General features: G+C 42.1%; 1 protein-coding gene across 1 annotated transcript in view; it reads left to right on the forward strand.

Moving 5' to 3' along the window:
• The first annotated feature begins 1,498 nt into the window (after positions 1 to 1,498).
• The window catches only part of septin12 (septin 12), a 67,808-nt gene continuing 55,075 nt past the window's right edge, over positions 1,499 to 14,231 (forward strand). The window contains exon 1 of the mRNA XM_070847569.1: positions 1,499 to 1,672. Coding sequence (XP_070703670.1) covers positions 1,618 to 1,672 — 55 coding nt within the window. The 5' untranslated portion in view covers positions 1,499 to 1,617. The remainder of the gene's footprint in view (positions 1,673 to 14,231) is intronic.

Consider the following 14,231-nt stretch of genomic DNA (forward strand, 5'->3'; position numbering starts at 1 on the left):
CTCTCTTTCTGTCACACACACACACACACACCTACACACCTACTTGTTAGGACTGGGGGTCGAGGGGCTCTCATTAGCCCTGCGGCTCTGAGCTGGGGAGGATTAATGTCACACTAGCTTTTCATGATCTGCACGGAGGCTGGTATGTGTGTGTGTGTGTGTGTGTGTGTGTGTGTGTGTGTGTGTGTGTCCCTCAGTTGGGGTCTAGTGGACTACCTGAATGCAAACACACTGTGACTCCCCCCAGAAGTGTTGGAAAGCTGCTTTAGTTGTTCAGATGCCTTTACATTGACTGAGGTTGAACTATAGCAACACCTCACTGTAGACAAGTTTACTGAAGGGAGGGGGAGAGGGTTTTTTTCAATTGGATGCTTTCAAAATCTAGCTACTATTTCACTCCAGTGTTACTGACTTGAAATCATCATTCGTAGGTACTGCTCCAAGGTCTGCATCTCAGTATCTTTAGCTGGTTGTTTTAGGGAATGGAAGTGATTGTAGCACAAGTGTTCTCATGTTAGCTCACATTAAAGATCCACCAGTGAAGATACACACACTCGTGGGATGATGTTAGTGATACTGGATACATGTCTCTGCATTTTAAGCTTTAAGTTTGCCTTGCCTAAGCATCAAAAACATCTTCACTCCATGGTCAGATTAGCAATAATAAACATTTAACATCCACCTACACTTGCAAAATATAGCTTTGCTGAGAAACATTTCAGGTGATGGTTGCAATTTTGTTTGGTTATCTGCGATCAGTGGTTGGGAAAAGATGATGCTTTGGGTTAAAATAAGCATGTTTGGTGTAAGTTCCATCAATTAAAGTAACTCAGTGCTCACTTCTGGTTTCACAAGGGAAACAAACCCAGATCTCCTGTATGAAAGTCCTTCACATGATCCATCCATCCTCCTCCCTATGCAGGCCTGTGAGCACTTAATATAATATAACTAACCATGTGTATCAAAACATGAGGGGAAATAAACTTCCTCATCCCAGCTGAAGTGTTGGACTGTTAGCTGATGTTATTTAAAGCCTGATGGCCCCAACAAAGACTCAGGTGATCAACACAAGCCCGAGCAGCATGACTGTCACTGCAGCCCACTCTGTGTTTGCAGAACTCCCTCAGTGTTCTTCACTCCGGGGGGGGGGCTCTGATCAGACAGAAGCTTCTCGGTTCATCTGACGCCAGAGGGGAGCCAGAAAGCGAGGAGGGGGGGGAGGAAAGAAAGCGAAGAAAAGAGAAATTCGACTGAGAATTTTTTCCAGGTGTTGCATGCGGCTCCGCCCTCCAGCCCCCGCCCCTGTCTGCCCCCCAGGGTCCGGGCTGCAGGCAGCCGAGCAGGAGGGCTGGGCCACCGCCGCGCCGACTCACCGATGCTCCTGCAGTTGGCTCGGACAGGGCGGACAGAGAGGACACGGATCGGCCCGGATCAGCTCAGCTCGGATCAGCCCAGCTCAGATCAGCTCAGCCCAGATCAGATCAGCTCAGCTCAGCCCAGCCTGCACACATCACCCGTTCGCGCACTCCTCCGCAGGGATCACAAGTTTTCCTGAAGACCAGCTTCTTTCTGATCGGACTCGGAGCGGCACCACGGAGCCTTGTGCCCTCAGACAGGATGTCGGAACTCTCCGTGAATGACCACCTCGAAGGGATCTTATCAGACTTTGAAGGTATGTCGGCTGTAAGATTGAATTACTTTACTGCTGCTGTTTTGTTGGCATGCAGTAAAAGCCAATGTGGGGCCACAGCTCCAGGCCCTTTTACCTCCTGTGCGCCCTCGACCACACTGCGTAACGGCCACTTTCTTGTTTGGTACTTTTCTTACAGAATGATTAAATGAATGACAGATAGGAAGCAAACAACTACCTGCAACATAATCAGGTTTCTGTGTTGTTTTCTATGAGCTGTGCGTTCTGCTAGTGTGGCAGCAAAGTGAATATCTGGTGGTTTGAGGCTGAAATCGTCAAAAACAACTTGAAGACGTCACTTTGGGACACTACTTTCTGGTAGTGTGCACCAAATGTGTTGACCAAGCAATGAATTCATCAACAATTCATGCAACTGATCGTGACTACCCAAATTTATCAATAGTTTGGGCCCAGTTTGTGTAGAGGTGTGGATTACATTTCCAGGATGTATGCATCACTGTAAGTTCTACAAGCCTGTAAAACATAATGGAAGTATGGTATTCTGAACCGAGATGAACTTCCCTCCTTGTTCACCAGTTGCACGAGTTTCATTTTATTTTAATGGCAAGATTTGTTTTTAATCACTTCAAGATGTTTGCTTTTGTGTGCCCTTGAGACTTCCAGTATAATTATCAGAGTCAGATGTAAAACAGCCTGGACAGGTGAGAGAGCAGCACTAATAACACAGTGTAAGCAAAGCCTTGAAAACCTCTCTGTGTGTGCACACTGGGGCGCCTGTGTGTGTGTGTGTGTGTGTGTGTGTGTGTGGAGAGAGAGAGGGAGAATGAGTGCATCCCATCAGCAGACAATAGTATCTTTTAGAAGCGGTAAATTCAGCTCTGTGAATGAGCTGGCTGTGCTTCAAAGGCCGTCAGTCTCTGTTTAATCTCTCCTGCTTTTCTCTGACTTTACTGAGTGTACAAAGTTGAAGCCCCTCTGCTGAACATCAACAGCTTTTTCTCTTATTATGTATATTGTTTCATTTTCTCATCTCCATAAAAGTTCGCACGCAGCATTCCTAATAATGCACTAAATGAAAAGGAAAAGTACTAGAAAGTAAAAATATACCTACTAAACACACTGAGTGTATGCATATACACTGTTGCCCATAAAGGTGGAATAATTGTTCAATACCCCCAATTTAGTTAAAGTCTGAATACACAGTTTGCAAGGGTTAATTGTGGTTTAAGTTTCACTGTGATATGTTTGGAAGAGTTTGATCAATAAAGTTGAGAAGATATACACTTTATTGATCAAGAATAAATCACATTGTCACAATCATTTCATGAGAAGAGGTAAAAAACATTTTATTCCAACTTTATGGGCAACAGTGTATAAAGGGATGAGTGTATGCTAGCATGAACAAAAGAGTCTCTCCAGGCAAGACTGTCTCCTATTGGCTCCAATGAATGAAGGACAGTAATACATTAAATAAAAAGAGACTGATACTGATTTTTGAAGCCCAAACTCTGGATATTTTAGAGTTAAAGACCTGTAACCATGTATCAGCTGATATTTGTACAACATGTAACACAACCCTGTCTCCATGAAACTCATATACAACAACACATTATGGGGAAATGGTTATGGTTAATGTTTCTGGCAACTTGGAAAAAGGCTGATACTGAACACATCATTAATATGTTTACTGACAGCATGTTTCATTCATCAGCAGTGACTTGAGACGTAAGATTGTTTTTATTAACATTTAACTGAAATGATCATCGCTCCCTAACTAAAGACGAAGTGCTTTTGATGCCTAAATCTAACCACAGCAGGAGTCTGGACATGAACCCTCGACTCTGTTGTCACAGTCCCACAGTTTGTATGCCCTCCATGCAGCCCGACCACATCTCAGAAATGTAGTGATTAATTCTCTCAAGGAAACGTGTCTGAACATAATCCAGGTAGCACAATGTAAGCGCTGCTGGAAATGAGGTGTTAGTTAGTTAGTTAGTTCGGATCCAACACAATATTTGTATAACGCTCAGTGACAGAAACTAACTAACCAGTAGAGGCAGCACTACACCGGTAACTGCTCTGTTCTGCAAGATAAAACTTTTGGTGTCAACAGAGTCTGGCGGCTTTGACGAAAGCGACAGAACTGCAGTTTCTGGTTAAACATAAAGGATGTCACAGGTCTGTCTCTGTAGGGATCCTTTCCATAATGCTGTCAGACACCTAAATAACATTCTGAGCCTGTCGAAGGCAAAAACAAGCACTTTTAGTGGATGTACTTTGATCGGGCACAGGTGCCCTAGAGGATAACATTGCGGCCATTGCAGCCCACTTCATGGCTGCCAGCTGAGACGATCTACTGCACCAATTCCAAAGGTTTTTGCATCTACTAGTCGTTTTGAAACCAAAATGTATAAAAATAGGGTTTCATCTTTAAAGATACTGGAATTCTCCTTTAACCAAGTCACTTTTGTGCCTGAATCTAACCAAACCATAACCACCATGAAGCAGGTTTAGTTGACTTGCCATTCCTAAGTGCGCAACTACTCATTTTTGGCCTTCTTCTCAGTGTCATATTTGATAATGTAAGTCATATTTTGTCCACTCCACCTCATTTATATATTTGTCGAAGCAAAAAATGTTTGAAATGCCCGTTCCCATCCATCCAGCCATACATCCATTATCCATTATCTATACCGCTTACCCGTCAGAGTTGCGGGGGAGCTGTAACCAATCCCAGCTGACTTTGGGCCAGAGGCGGGGTACACCCTGGACTGGTCACCAGCCCACCACAGATACCCATTCCCATATAGTGCAATTTGAAAACATCACTTCTTTGACAATGTGGTCGGCCAGGCACAGCTTTAGAAAACGCTTTTCAAGTCAATATGTTAAAACCCTGGTCTTACATTACAGTGTGAACATGGAAAATACATGACATACATGACACATGATCTGACCGTCGTGTGATAAACCTCTCACAAACAGTCAGTGTACTTCCGTTTGCCAGCGCTGTTGCAGAGCAAGCTTCCTGTTGCCTCTGACTGTCTGTCATCACCTATTTGGAATTCCAGTATAATCCATCACAGGATGCAGCTGCTGTCAGTGATGCTAATGATGTTTCTCTAGACGTCTTTGGCACACTGTAAATCAGGCGAAGATTGTGCAAAAATATGAAGAAGAACTAAACTGGAGAAGACTTTCAATAACTTTGAGTGTGTTCAGTGTGAGGACAGTGAGGGAGGGAGAGAATGAACAGACTTTGTTCTTCCTCAGGGTGATCCATCATGTCCTAGGACCCTGCAGGGACAGTACAACAAAAGCTCTATCCTTTCATTCTTACTTTCTTTGCACATTCTTCTGTTTGGACAGGTGTTGATCTGTGCCTTTAAACAAATTAGTGTAGCCTTCGGCCGCAGACCGTCACTGTAGCTGCTTTTGCACAACTGTTGCCTATTTCACTCTTCAAATCACTGTGAGAGGACATAGGACAGATTTCAGCACTTAAAAGATTTTTGATCTCCTGACTCAATTCATCCCATCTTTAGAGTTATCCTCAAAAGATTATCCTGTGTAAGAGGCAGTGAACCCAGTTCCTCTGGCAGCTTGATTAGGACTGAGAGCCCCAGTGGTAGAAGATCATCAGATGTGACGGATCTAAATTTGATTTGGAAACAGGGAAGCGATTGTTGATGCTAGACTGGCCAGCCAGCTGTGGAATGCTGGGTGAAAGATGGTGCCTCATCTGCAGCACCCACTTCTGTTTTAATCAGATGGATAGGAGCCACGAAAGGCATGTGATTTAAGGAACACAGCTAAAAAGGGTGATTTTTGTGCATGTCTTTAGATTAATATCAGAAGTATGGAAGCTTATTTCCACCAATGTGATGGATCAAAGGATCCTGTGAGTCATATAATGAGAAACCTTTTTGGCATAATGATTTAGTATCTCAAAACCATGACTTAGTAGGCCTATCTCAATAGTGAGGATCATTCTCATAGGCCTATATTTACAGATTCTAAGTCATTATTTACAGATTCTCATCATAATGACTTATAAGGTCTTTTTCATCACCTTGGCAGAAATGAGTTTCCATAAGGAGGAGAAAGTTTGTACGACATTGAAAACTCATGATGCCCAAAATATGAAATTTGGGGGTTTGCAAAATCTAAATATATATACAGTATAATATAAATTTCCCCCTTTGAGGAACAGAAAAGAAGTACCTATGGACATCTACTTAGCCTTGAATTGTATCAACACAGTAAATTTTTTTGGCCAGAAAAGAATGAATTTCTGGTCACGGTTCCTGAATGTAAATGGCAGGTTTTGTAAAAAAGCGATAAAGTCTGTCAGGCTCTGACATTATTGCTTTGCTGACCAACAGTGTTTGTCTGTATACACTCAATGTGCACTTCTAATTTAATCCATTACAACTCTCCTGCCATTAAGTCTACTTTTACGATGCCTATAATGTTTAGTGTTCGTTGACACTGTCATCGAGTTATTGCATCTATTCTGCATTAGCTCGTGTAGCTGTGCCTAATTAGACCTGACCTGAGTGTAGACTGTGTGTGACTTTACGTCGGATGTATTTCTTTATTACTCACACAACAAATAAAACGTATTGATTTACAAGCGAGCTCAGAGTTTGTGTTCAGGGTTCCCCTGTAACTGAAAAATAAATGTACTGATTAAATGCTAAATTCACCTCACGTGATCTCATCACTAAATCATCACAGCATACTAAGCAATAAATCCATACACTTCATTCATGTGCTCATTTACATAATACAAGCCTTTAGTGTGGTCAAAAGATGTTTGAAAAGACCATCTTGACACTCACCATCACATCAGAATTCATCAGAATATGAAACTGTCTTAGTTCCTGGTATCAATGAATGTCAACTCTCTGGAAAAGCAGCAATTTTTTCCACATAGGCTCTCCTGACTTATCGTCTGAACTAATTGTGAAAATAAGCGTTAAGGCTCATTCTTCCATAATCAGGAGTCAATCTTCATCTTTAAAGGTGAGGACAAATATTAGATTTACTCAGATTTAATCAGCAGGCTGAGTGACGGTGGTGGAAGGCGTGTATTTGATTGGAGGGAGAGACGGGAGAGTGTTGGGGCCTTTGGTGACATGGGAGATTAGAGGAGGTCAGGGGGGCTAAGAGCTGCTCCTCCCAGCCCTGTCACATCCTGGTACTGCACTCTAGCAGGGCACGAACCCTGCAAAGATCAGAGAGGGTCCCATGACTTACTGACCCAGTGACCACACACACACACACACACACACACACACACAGACATACACAGACACACACACACACACACACACACACACAGACACACAGCTCGTTGTCTTTGCTCATGACAAGTAGTACTCTATCAAAAACAAAGTACATGTCCCCCTCTGACATTCCAGCCTGCATTAACGCAGTGGAGCACAACAGCCCAGGAAACAGCAGTCAGTGTGTGTTTTCTGTCCTAAAGTAGACCTCACAATTCTGTCATACAAAGAAAATAATAGAGCTGTACAGGTTGGAATACGCATTACCACACATATACTCTCATGCTGTACACACACTTTCCCCTGATTTAATTGTTCCCACCTAATCAGCCTAAATATCTCTCTTTTTCAGTCCATGATCACACACACACACACATGCACACGCACACAGGTAGCACTTGATGTGGCTTGCTGCCAAGTTATTTTTCCATAATGGATCAGAATTTGGCACGACTTCAGTGCTGGCTGCCTTGAACTCAGACGTGTCTGGAGTTGTCCTCTTAAGATCAGTTTTAATGAGCCAATGAGAGAGCAGAAACAAAACCATTACAGCAGGGAAAGTATGAGGACGGCATTCAGAAAAACATCTCATATGAACTGGATTGATCAGAATCAAGTTCAAAGTCTGGATCGTGATCTGCGTTTGTCATTTTTCCTTAACCCACCTACATTCTTTGACAGTCTAATTATACATGCAGACATTCAAGGTTTCAAATATTCACTCAGCGTACCCATTTGCAGGCATTGTTACTGGCCGTGGCTGATTGGTGACAAATTTGAAAATATGACTTGAACACACACACCAGTTATGGTGCTAGCTGGTAGAAGCAGGTGACATTTATAGAAGCTAATATTAACATAACATTATTAAGGGCTGTGGATATAGAGGCGATGTTAATGTTACTTTTAGTCTTCTATCTTTTGGTTTTTATATGCTGTCAGCGGGAATGATGGTGATTTATGGTCATCTAAATGTTCATCAAAATAAAAATCTAAATCTAAAAGGAGAGATTCTGCTGTGACATCATTTTTAATGATTTTTAATTCACTAACAAACTGTAACTTACTGTTAAACTGACCCTAGCCTTTCGCTCCACCACTGCTCTCATTCACTGTCATTCTCTTCCACTAGCCCTCTCCCACTCGCTAAACCACTTCATGAGTTTACTCAGGATGTCCAGTGTTGCGTAAGAGACGAGTCCAGTGATGGTTCTCTCTGGCCAATCGGTGATCTGCAGTGTTTTCAATGGGACCTCAGTGGAGGTTGTACCAAAACAAGTACCAGGTACCAGCTACAGTCCACAACCTTCGCAAATGGAAAATCATGTTGCCATTGGGTTTTCCTCATTTAATTTGGCACTGCGTTGTCCACAATAAACAACAACAAATTCACTGCATTGATGTGGAGGTGGGTTTGCACAGCTTAGATGCAGCTTATGAGGGATCATTGACAACACTTATACATCTACCTGTAACTTCTTTAAACAGGCATGAAGCACTGGCAGTTAAACTTTGGACACACTGTCCCTTTAATAGACTTCAGCTTGTGTCTAATATTTTTCAGGTAACAGGTGCTTATGAGGCAAACAGTAGCCAGCGTGTGTGTGTGTGTGTGTGTGTGTGTGTTTGCATGTTTATGAGTCCTCAGGCACTGTGTTATTTTCAGTGTTACAACATTGCAAACGGCTGCTTGGAATGTGTCTTCCAGATGTGCTTTTAGTAAGTGGAAGTTGTTTTAATGTGTCTGTGTGTGTGTGTGAAAGACAGAGACTGGTCAAGTGTCTGCATTGGATTGCAATATGGATTTTGCTTAACATAACTGTGTGTGTGTGTGTGTGCGCGCGCATATGCATGTGTGTGTGCGTGTGTGTTCACACGTGTCAGTGCACATGCTGTCTTGTCTGTCAGAGAATTCTACCTTTGTGGAATGTGCAGATAAGGGGGGTTGGATGTGGACATGCCCAGACTCAGAATCCCCTCGTTGTGTGTCCACATGACAGCCTCTCATCCTCCCAGTGCTTACTGGTTCCCCAATCAACTCATTTCATGGGCCCATAGCTGGTTACTCATCAGAGGGGTTAGTTAAGGACAGAGAGAAGGTCATTTTGCCTTGTCTCCAATCATCCTGTCAGCGTCAGTGACTCTGCAACATAGAAGGTCAACATCCGCTACTAATCAATACTCGCACTAATACCACAGAATAGTTCAAATGCTCAAATATACATGTGGTACTGCTGCTGTTTCAAAGGATTTAGCCATGCAGTTAGGTTTGTTTTTAATTGCTTAGGTTTGAGATGTTCGAGAATTCGGCCCGTACTACCCCAGTCAAGCTAGTCCAAGTCTACATTTAAGTTCTGTACCCAAAGTAAGAAAACATCATTCAAAGTCTCAGTGACATTTTTAACAACACAAATGATTAAAATCCAGCCCTATGACATGGGAGTGGGGATTCCACGTATTGGTACCCTCATTCTTTTCAGAAATTGATTTTTGATTCAAAATCCAATTTTGATTGAATAAATACTATTCTAAGGTTCTTGCTCTATTGCAATGCAATATAAAACATAGCATAGTTCAGCTAACTGATCCATATAAAGGTCACCCTCACTTCCGCATAACCATACCCAGGAGTATGATGTGTGTGTGTGGTTAGCTCTTTATGTGTAGATAAAGAATACTTTGTAGATAAAAAAAACGTATTTTCTATAATTATTTGATATTGTTTTTAGAGGCCTATAACGAACACCATTTCCCATAAGCTCAAGATATTTGCAGGTGACATGTCACAGGTGTCAGACATGACTGCCAGCAGTAGAGAAGAGAGCCACAGATGCATTTTGGAGAGCAGAGATTACAGCTTAAAGTCAGAAAGATGACATAAGAAGGTTTATTTAGATGTCATCAATCAGGGAGAAACTGTTAGGCAATATGCAGACTCATAAAACTTAATGGGAGCTATAATTCATAGTAAGCAAACAGATTAATGGTTGTTCAACATTGTTAGAATCACAGAGGCTTCAAGTCAAAGATCCATAAGATATTAATTCATCTTAAAATATGGATCGTAAACCCCAGTAACGTATTTCACCTCACATCAGAAAAAAATCTGATCTTCTTTCTGTGTGAGATAATGACGGCAGCCTTGAACAAGCTGTCCTGTGAAGTATTTTAAGATCATCATGTCTGTTCATATTTTGGAGAATAAATCTCAATATATGAGTTTTGTGTTGTCACCTCAACTCGGAAAAACCACTGTGATTTACTTTCACACAGGAAAATGTCACACACACACACACACACACACACACACACACACACACACACACACAGCATCCATTTCCTCTCGGAGGGAATGTGATCCTGACCAGCTGAACTGGAGGCCAGTTGTTCCATGTTGTCCCTCTTCTGAGGCTCTGGCCCTTTGCCAAAAGCTGCAACAACTGCAGCTCTTCACTTGCCATGTTTATAGACCTTAAAGCAAGAGGACACATTAGCCCCTTTCAGGCCCGCAGCTCATTACGTAAGTGAGATAGCACTTTTGTTTGCCCGTGTCATCACTCGCGTCACTTTTACGTAAAAAGACACAAAATCTGTCACTGTCTGAAGAGGTTGGACCAGAAATATTTCTCTAACACATTCAGGATGGCACAAGTCTGAATCAAATGCTGTCACATGGACATAAAGGCTGCAGTGAGATGTCACATGTGTGCACTTTCTTGAGAAGTGTAAAATTTATTAGCCATCAGTATGTGAGTGTGTATTTGTAAGTGTGTGAATGAGAGGCAAAGACCAGTGCTCTTCACTGTGAAGATCTATATTCAAGAGTAAATACTTTATCACTTTATTTACAGTAGTAGTTACAGTTCATTATTCATGGCTGCTTTAGGGCTTACAGGCCAATCAGACGCCTAACACCAACCCTGCAGCTGCCAAGCATGGACACAGATTTACTCAGCTTCTCAGACACAAAACTAGCAGACTGGTGACTGTGTGTGTGAAGTAATAAAAACATGACATGTACACCGATTGAGTGCATTTGAAATTCATTCTATTTACTAGAGATTCTATTAGGTTTTATGTTGCACTTTGTAAAAACTTCACAAATGCAGCCTAATGGAGGAAGATGAAGCATAAAGTGAGATAATGTGCACATGCAAGCTTGTTTATACAGGAAGCAAGCTGTCATCCAGCACCCACACTTTGCCTTACATTCATTTCCTGGACTCTTCACCTCCACCTAACTACAACCACTACCTGACTAAAACCTAAACCTTTCCCTTTACCTAACCCTCTTCTTCAGCAAAGTCTTCACCCTAAAATATTTTCATTTACGATATGAGGACTTGCATTTTGTCCCCAAAAGGAAGGCAAGTTTCCACAATGTGACTGTGTAAAAAGATTTATGCCCCCACAACATGAGCAATACATGGTACACACACACACACACACACACACACACACACACACACACACACGCGCACACAAACACACTGGGGAAGGTGTGCCTGCCTGCGTGTGTGCGTTTGTGTGTGTGTGTGTGTGTGGGTGTGTGTGTGGGTGTGGGTGTGTGTGTGAGACAGAGAGAGAGCGTCTTTATCAGATTGAAGAGGCATTGTGTAAGAGGAGAGGATTAGTCTCTGCAAAACTGTGGGAATAGAGAGAATGGAACCAAACATAGACAACACACACATTCAAACACATGCACACACACGCACACACACACATAGACACACACACACATACACACTTACACACACAGGTAGAACAGAGCAGACGGGGTGCACCACTGCCACCGTAATTATTTCCCCAGTGTTTGACAGGGTGTCAGCAATTACCTGATACCAGGACTCCTTATCTTTTGTATGGAGGGCAGGTTCAAACTTGTAGCCTCAGCGAACTCAGCCGAGTCCACATGTACCCCGCCCCAGCCCGCCTGGAGCCTACAGGGGCAATGAGCCATTATCTGCTCAGGTGGGAACTGAAAAACGTAGGTGTGCGATATAAAACTGAGCTACTATTGAGCTTTTTTTTCACAATAACCTAGAGCCTAAGTCTTCAAATGTCTCCTTTTGTCCAGTCCAAAACACGAATCTGTTCAGTTAGCAATTATATCAAATAAAAGCAGCAAATCCTCACATTGGAAATACCAATTGTTTGCCATTTGTGCTTGATAAACCTGTTTTACTGTCTGTATTTAACCGAGTGTGTGTGTGTCGATTCTCTTGACATCCGCTCATTCGCCAAACTTCACACTGGACCCATGGGTGTACAGTGTCAAGTGTGAAGTTGTTCGGATCAGTAGTTCTGTAGAAAACTGTGAAAACCTACTCAAGCCAGCATGACTTTTTTGCACATTTATCTCTGCTGTTATGGTTCTGAGGCTTGGAGTGCCCAAAAAAGGACAAGACAGTGCCGTGAGTAGTGTGAGTAGACGTGCATCGAAACAGAAGTGGTGGCTGGCCGCTGCTCGACACATCTGCTAATTAGAGAAAATGTCCACAAACTGTGATGCTAATTTTTGTTATGTTAACACCATTGACTTCTGCTAAAAATATTATTGGTAACAGCTAGCTGCAACCCTGATTAGTGCCATGTCAAATCCAATGTTGACATGCTAAAAGTGTTAAGCTTTTGCTGCAGCTTAGCTGCTGGCAAAGACAGTTCATGAGTGAACTCCAGTGTGAGCACTGGTATTTGTACAGTTCAGAAGAAACACATGCATGTGTTGAACTAATTATTTAGGTTGGTTATATTTATTTATTTATGTGCAGTTATTTTTTTAGCTTGTTATTTTCTAATTGGATCAGTGGGTAGAACTGTACTCTAACTTGACCATGCACTGGATCCTGCTCATTATCTGGATTACATTCAATATATGTTATTATAGTCAAAATCTACAGCCGTGTTACTATGGTAAATGGTCTGTATTTGTATAGTGCCTTTCTAGTTATTTCAACTACTCAAAGCACTTTACATGACATCCTCATTCACCCATTCATACAGGAGGAATGTCATTTTGGAGGAGACTATTCTTTCATACTCATTCACACACTGAAGCCAGCAAGGCTTCAGGAGCAAGTTGGGGTTCAGTGTCTTGACCCATAGGAGCTGGGGATCGAACCCCCGACCTTCTGATTGAGGGAAGTTCTTCTGAGTCTGATCCAGTCCTTACAGAATTCAAATGAGCATTACTGAATTTGAATATTTGATGTGGCATATTCATATGTTGCCCCTCCTGTGGGGTTCAAAAACTCAAACGCACTAGTGACTTAAATGATTAATCTTGTCAATAATTTTCTGGTGATTGACTTATTGTTCTCAAACTAATGGAACAATTTGTTGTTGCAAACTGCACAACCACTTAGCACAAACCTGCATGTTATATGCTCATGGTTATGTTGTTGGTGACCATCTTAAAGTGCTCATGGATCCAGAACGGTGTCAGCAACACAGGGCCAACACATTCACAGCGCACTCTCTGTATATTGGTCACTGACTGTTTAGGGCTGACTGTTAACCACCAAACGCCAATCATGTCGGTCGTTCTGGAACACCGTGGATTGCCGGATCATGATTACTGCACAGTGTTTTAAATTTCTCTGGGTAAAAGCAGCTGCCAAATTCTAGTATGTAGCATAATTTGCTACTGTTCATTTGTTTCCTGCAAAAAAAGTCAAATTTGCAAAATACACCATCCACTTGTAGTGCCTATAGCATTATTTAACTTTTGTATGGTTATGTTTAGGTGATGGCAGCATGTGGTCTAGGTTGGGGAAATATCCTCTTCAGTTTAAATACAGATCAAGTCAGAGGTGGATTGAGACATACGATTTTTTTAATTAACATTTAACTGAAGTCAACCAAAGTCATTTTATTGCATTTATTAACAAACATGATAATTGTACTCAATGCCTAGTGAATGCTGTTTATGTGTGTGTGTGTGTGTGTGTGTGTGTGTGTGTGTGTGTGTGTGTGTGTGTGTCACTGAGAGGTCATTGGTCTGGTCATACAACACATAGAGACTGTGTTTGAGTCTTAATGACATGAGAGGAGTCCTGTAATTACACCATAGCTCTCTAAGTCGAGCAGAATGAATGCACACACTCACTCTCGCCTCGTTTTAACAAGTGTGAATGTTCCGCCTTGTGTTTCAGTGCTTCTTGCTTTTAAAGGAAAAATGCAAAGGAAAAGTTCTTTCAGTTCTTCCGTTGGTTATGATGACATTGTAGTCATCAAGTAAATTGGTGAGATGTGGTAATGCAGCAGCATCAGCAAACATAGGTTCAACA

The sequence above is a fragment of the Pempheris klunzingeri genome, chromosome 17, assembly GCF_042242105.1.
Source record: "Pempheris klunzingeri isolate RE-2024b chromosome 17, fPemKlu1.hap1, whole genome shotgun sequence".
In the NCBI taxonomy this organism is placed as follows: Eukaryota; Metazoa; Chordata; class Actinopteri; order Acropomatiformes; family Pempheridae; genus Pempheris; species Pempheris klunzingeri.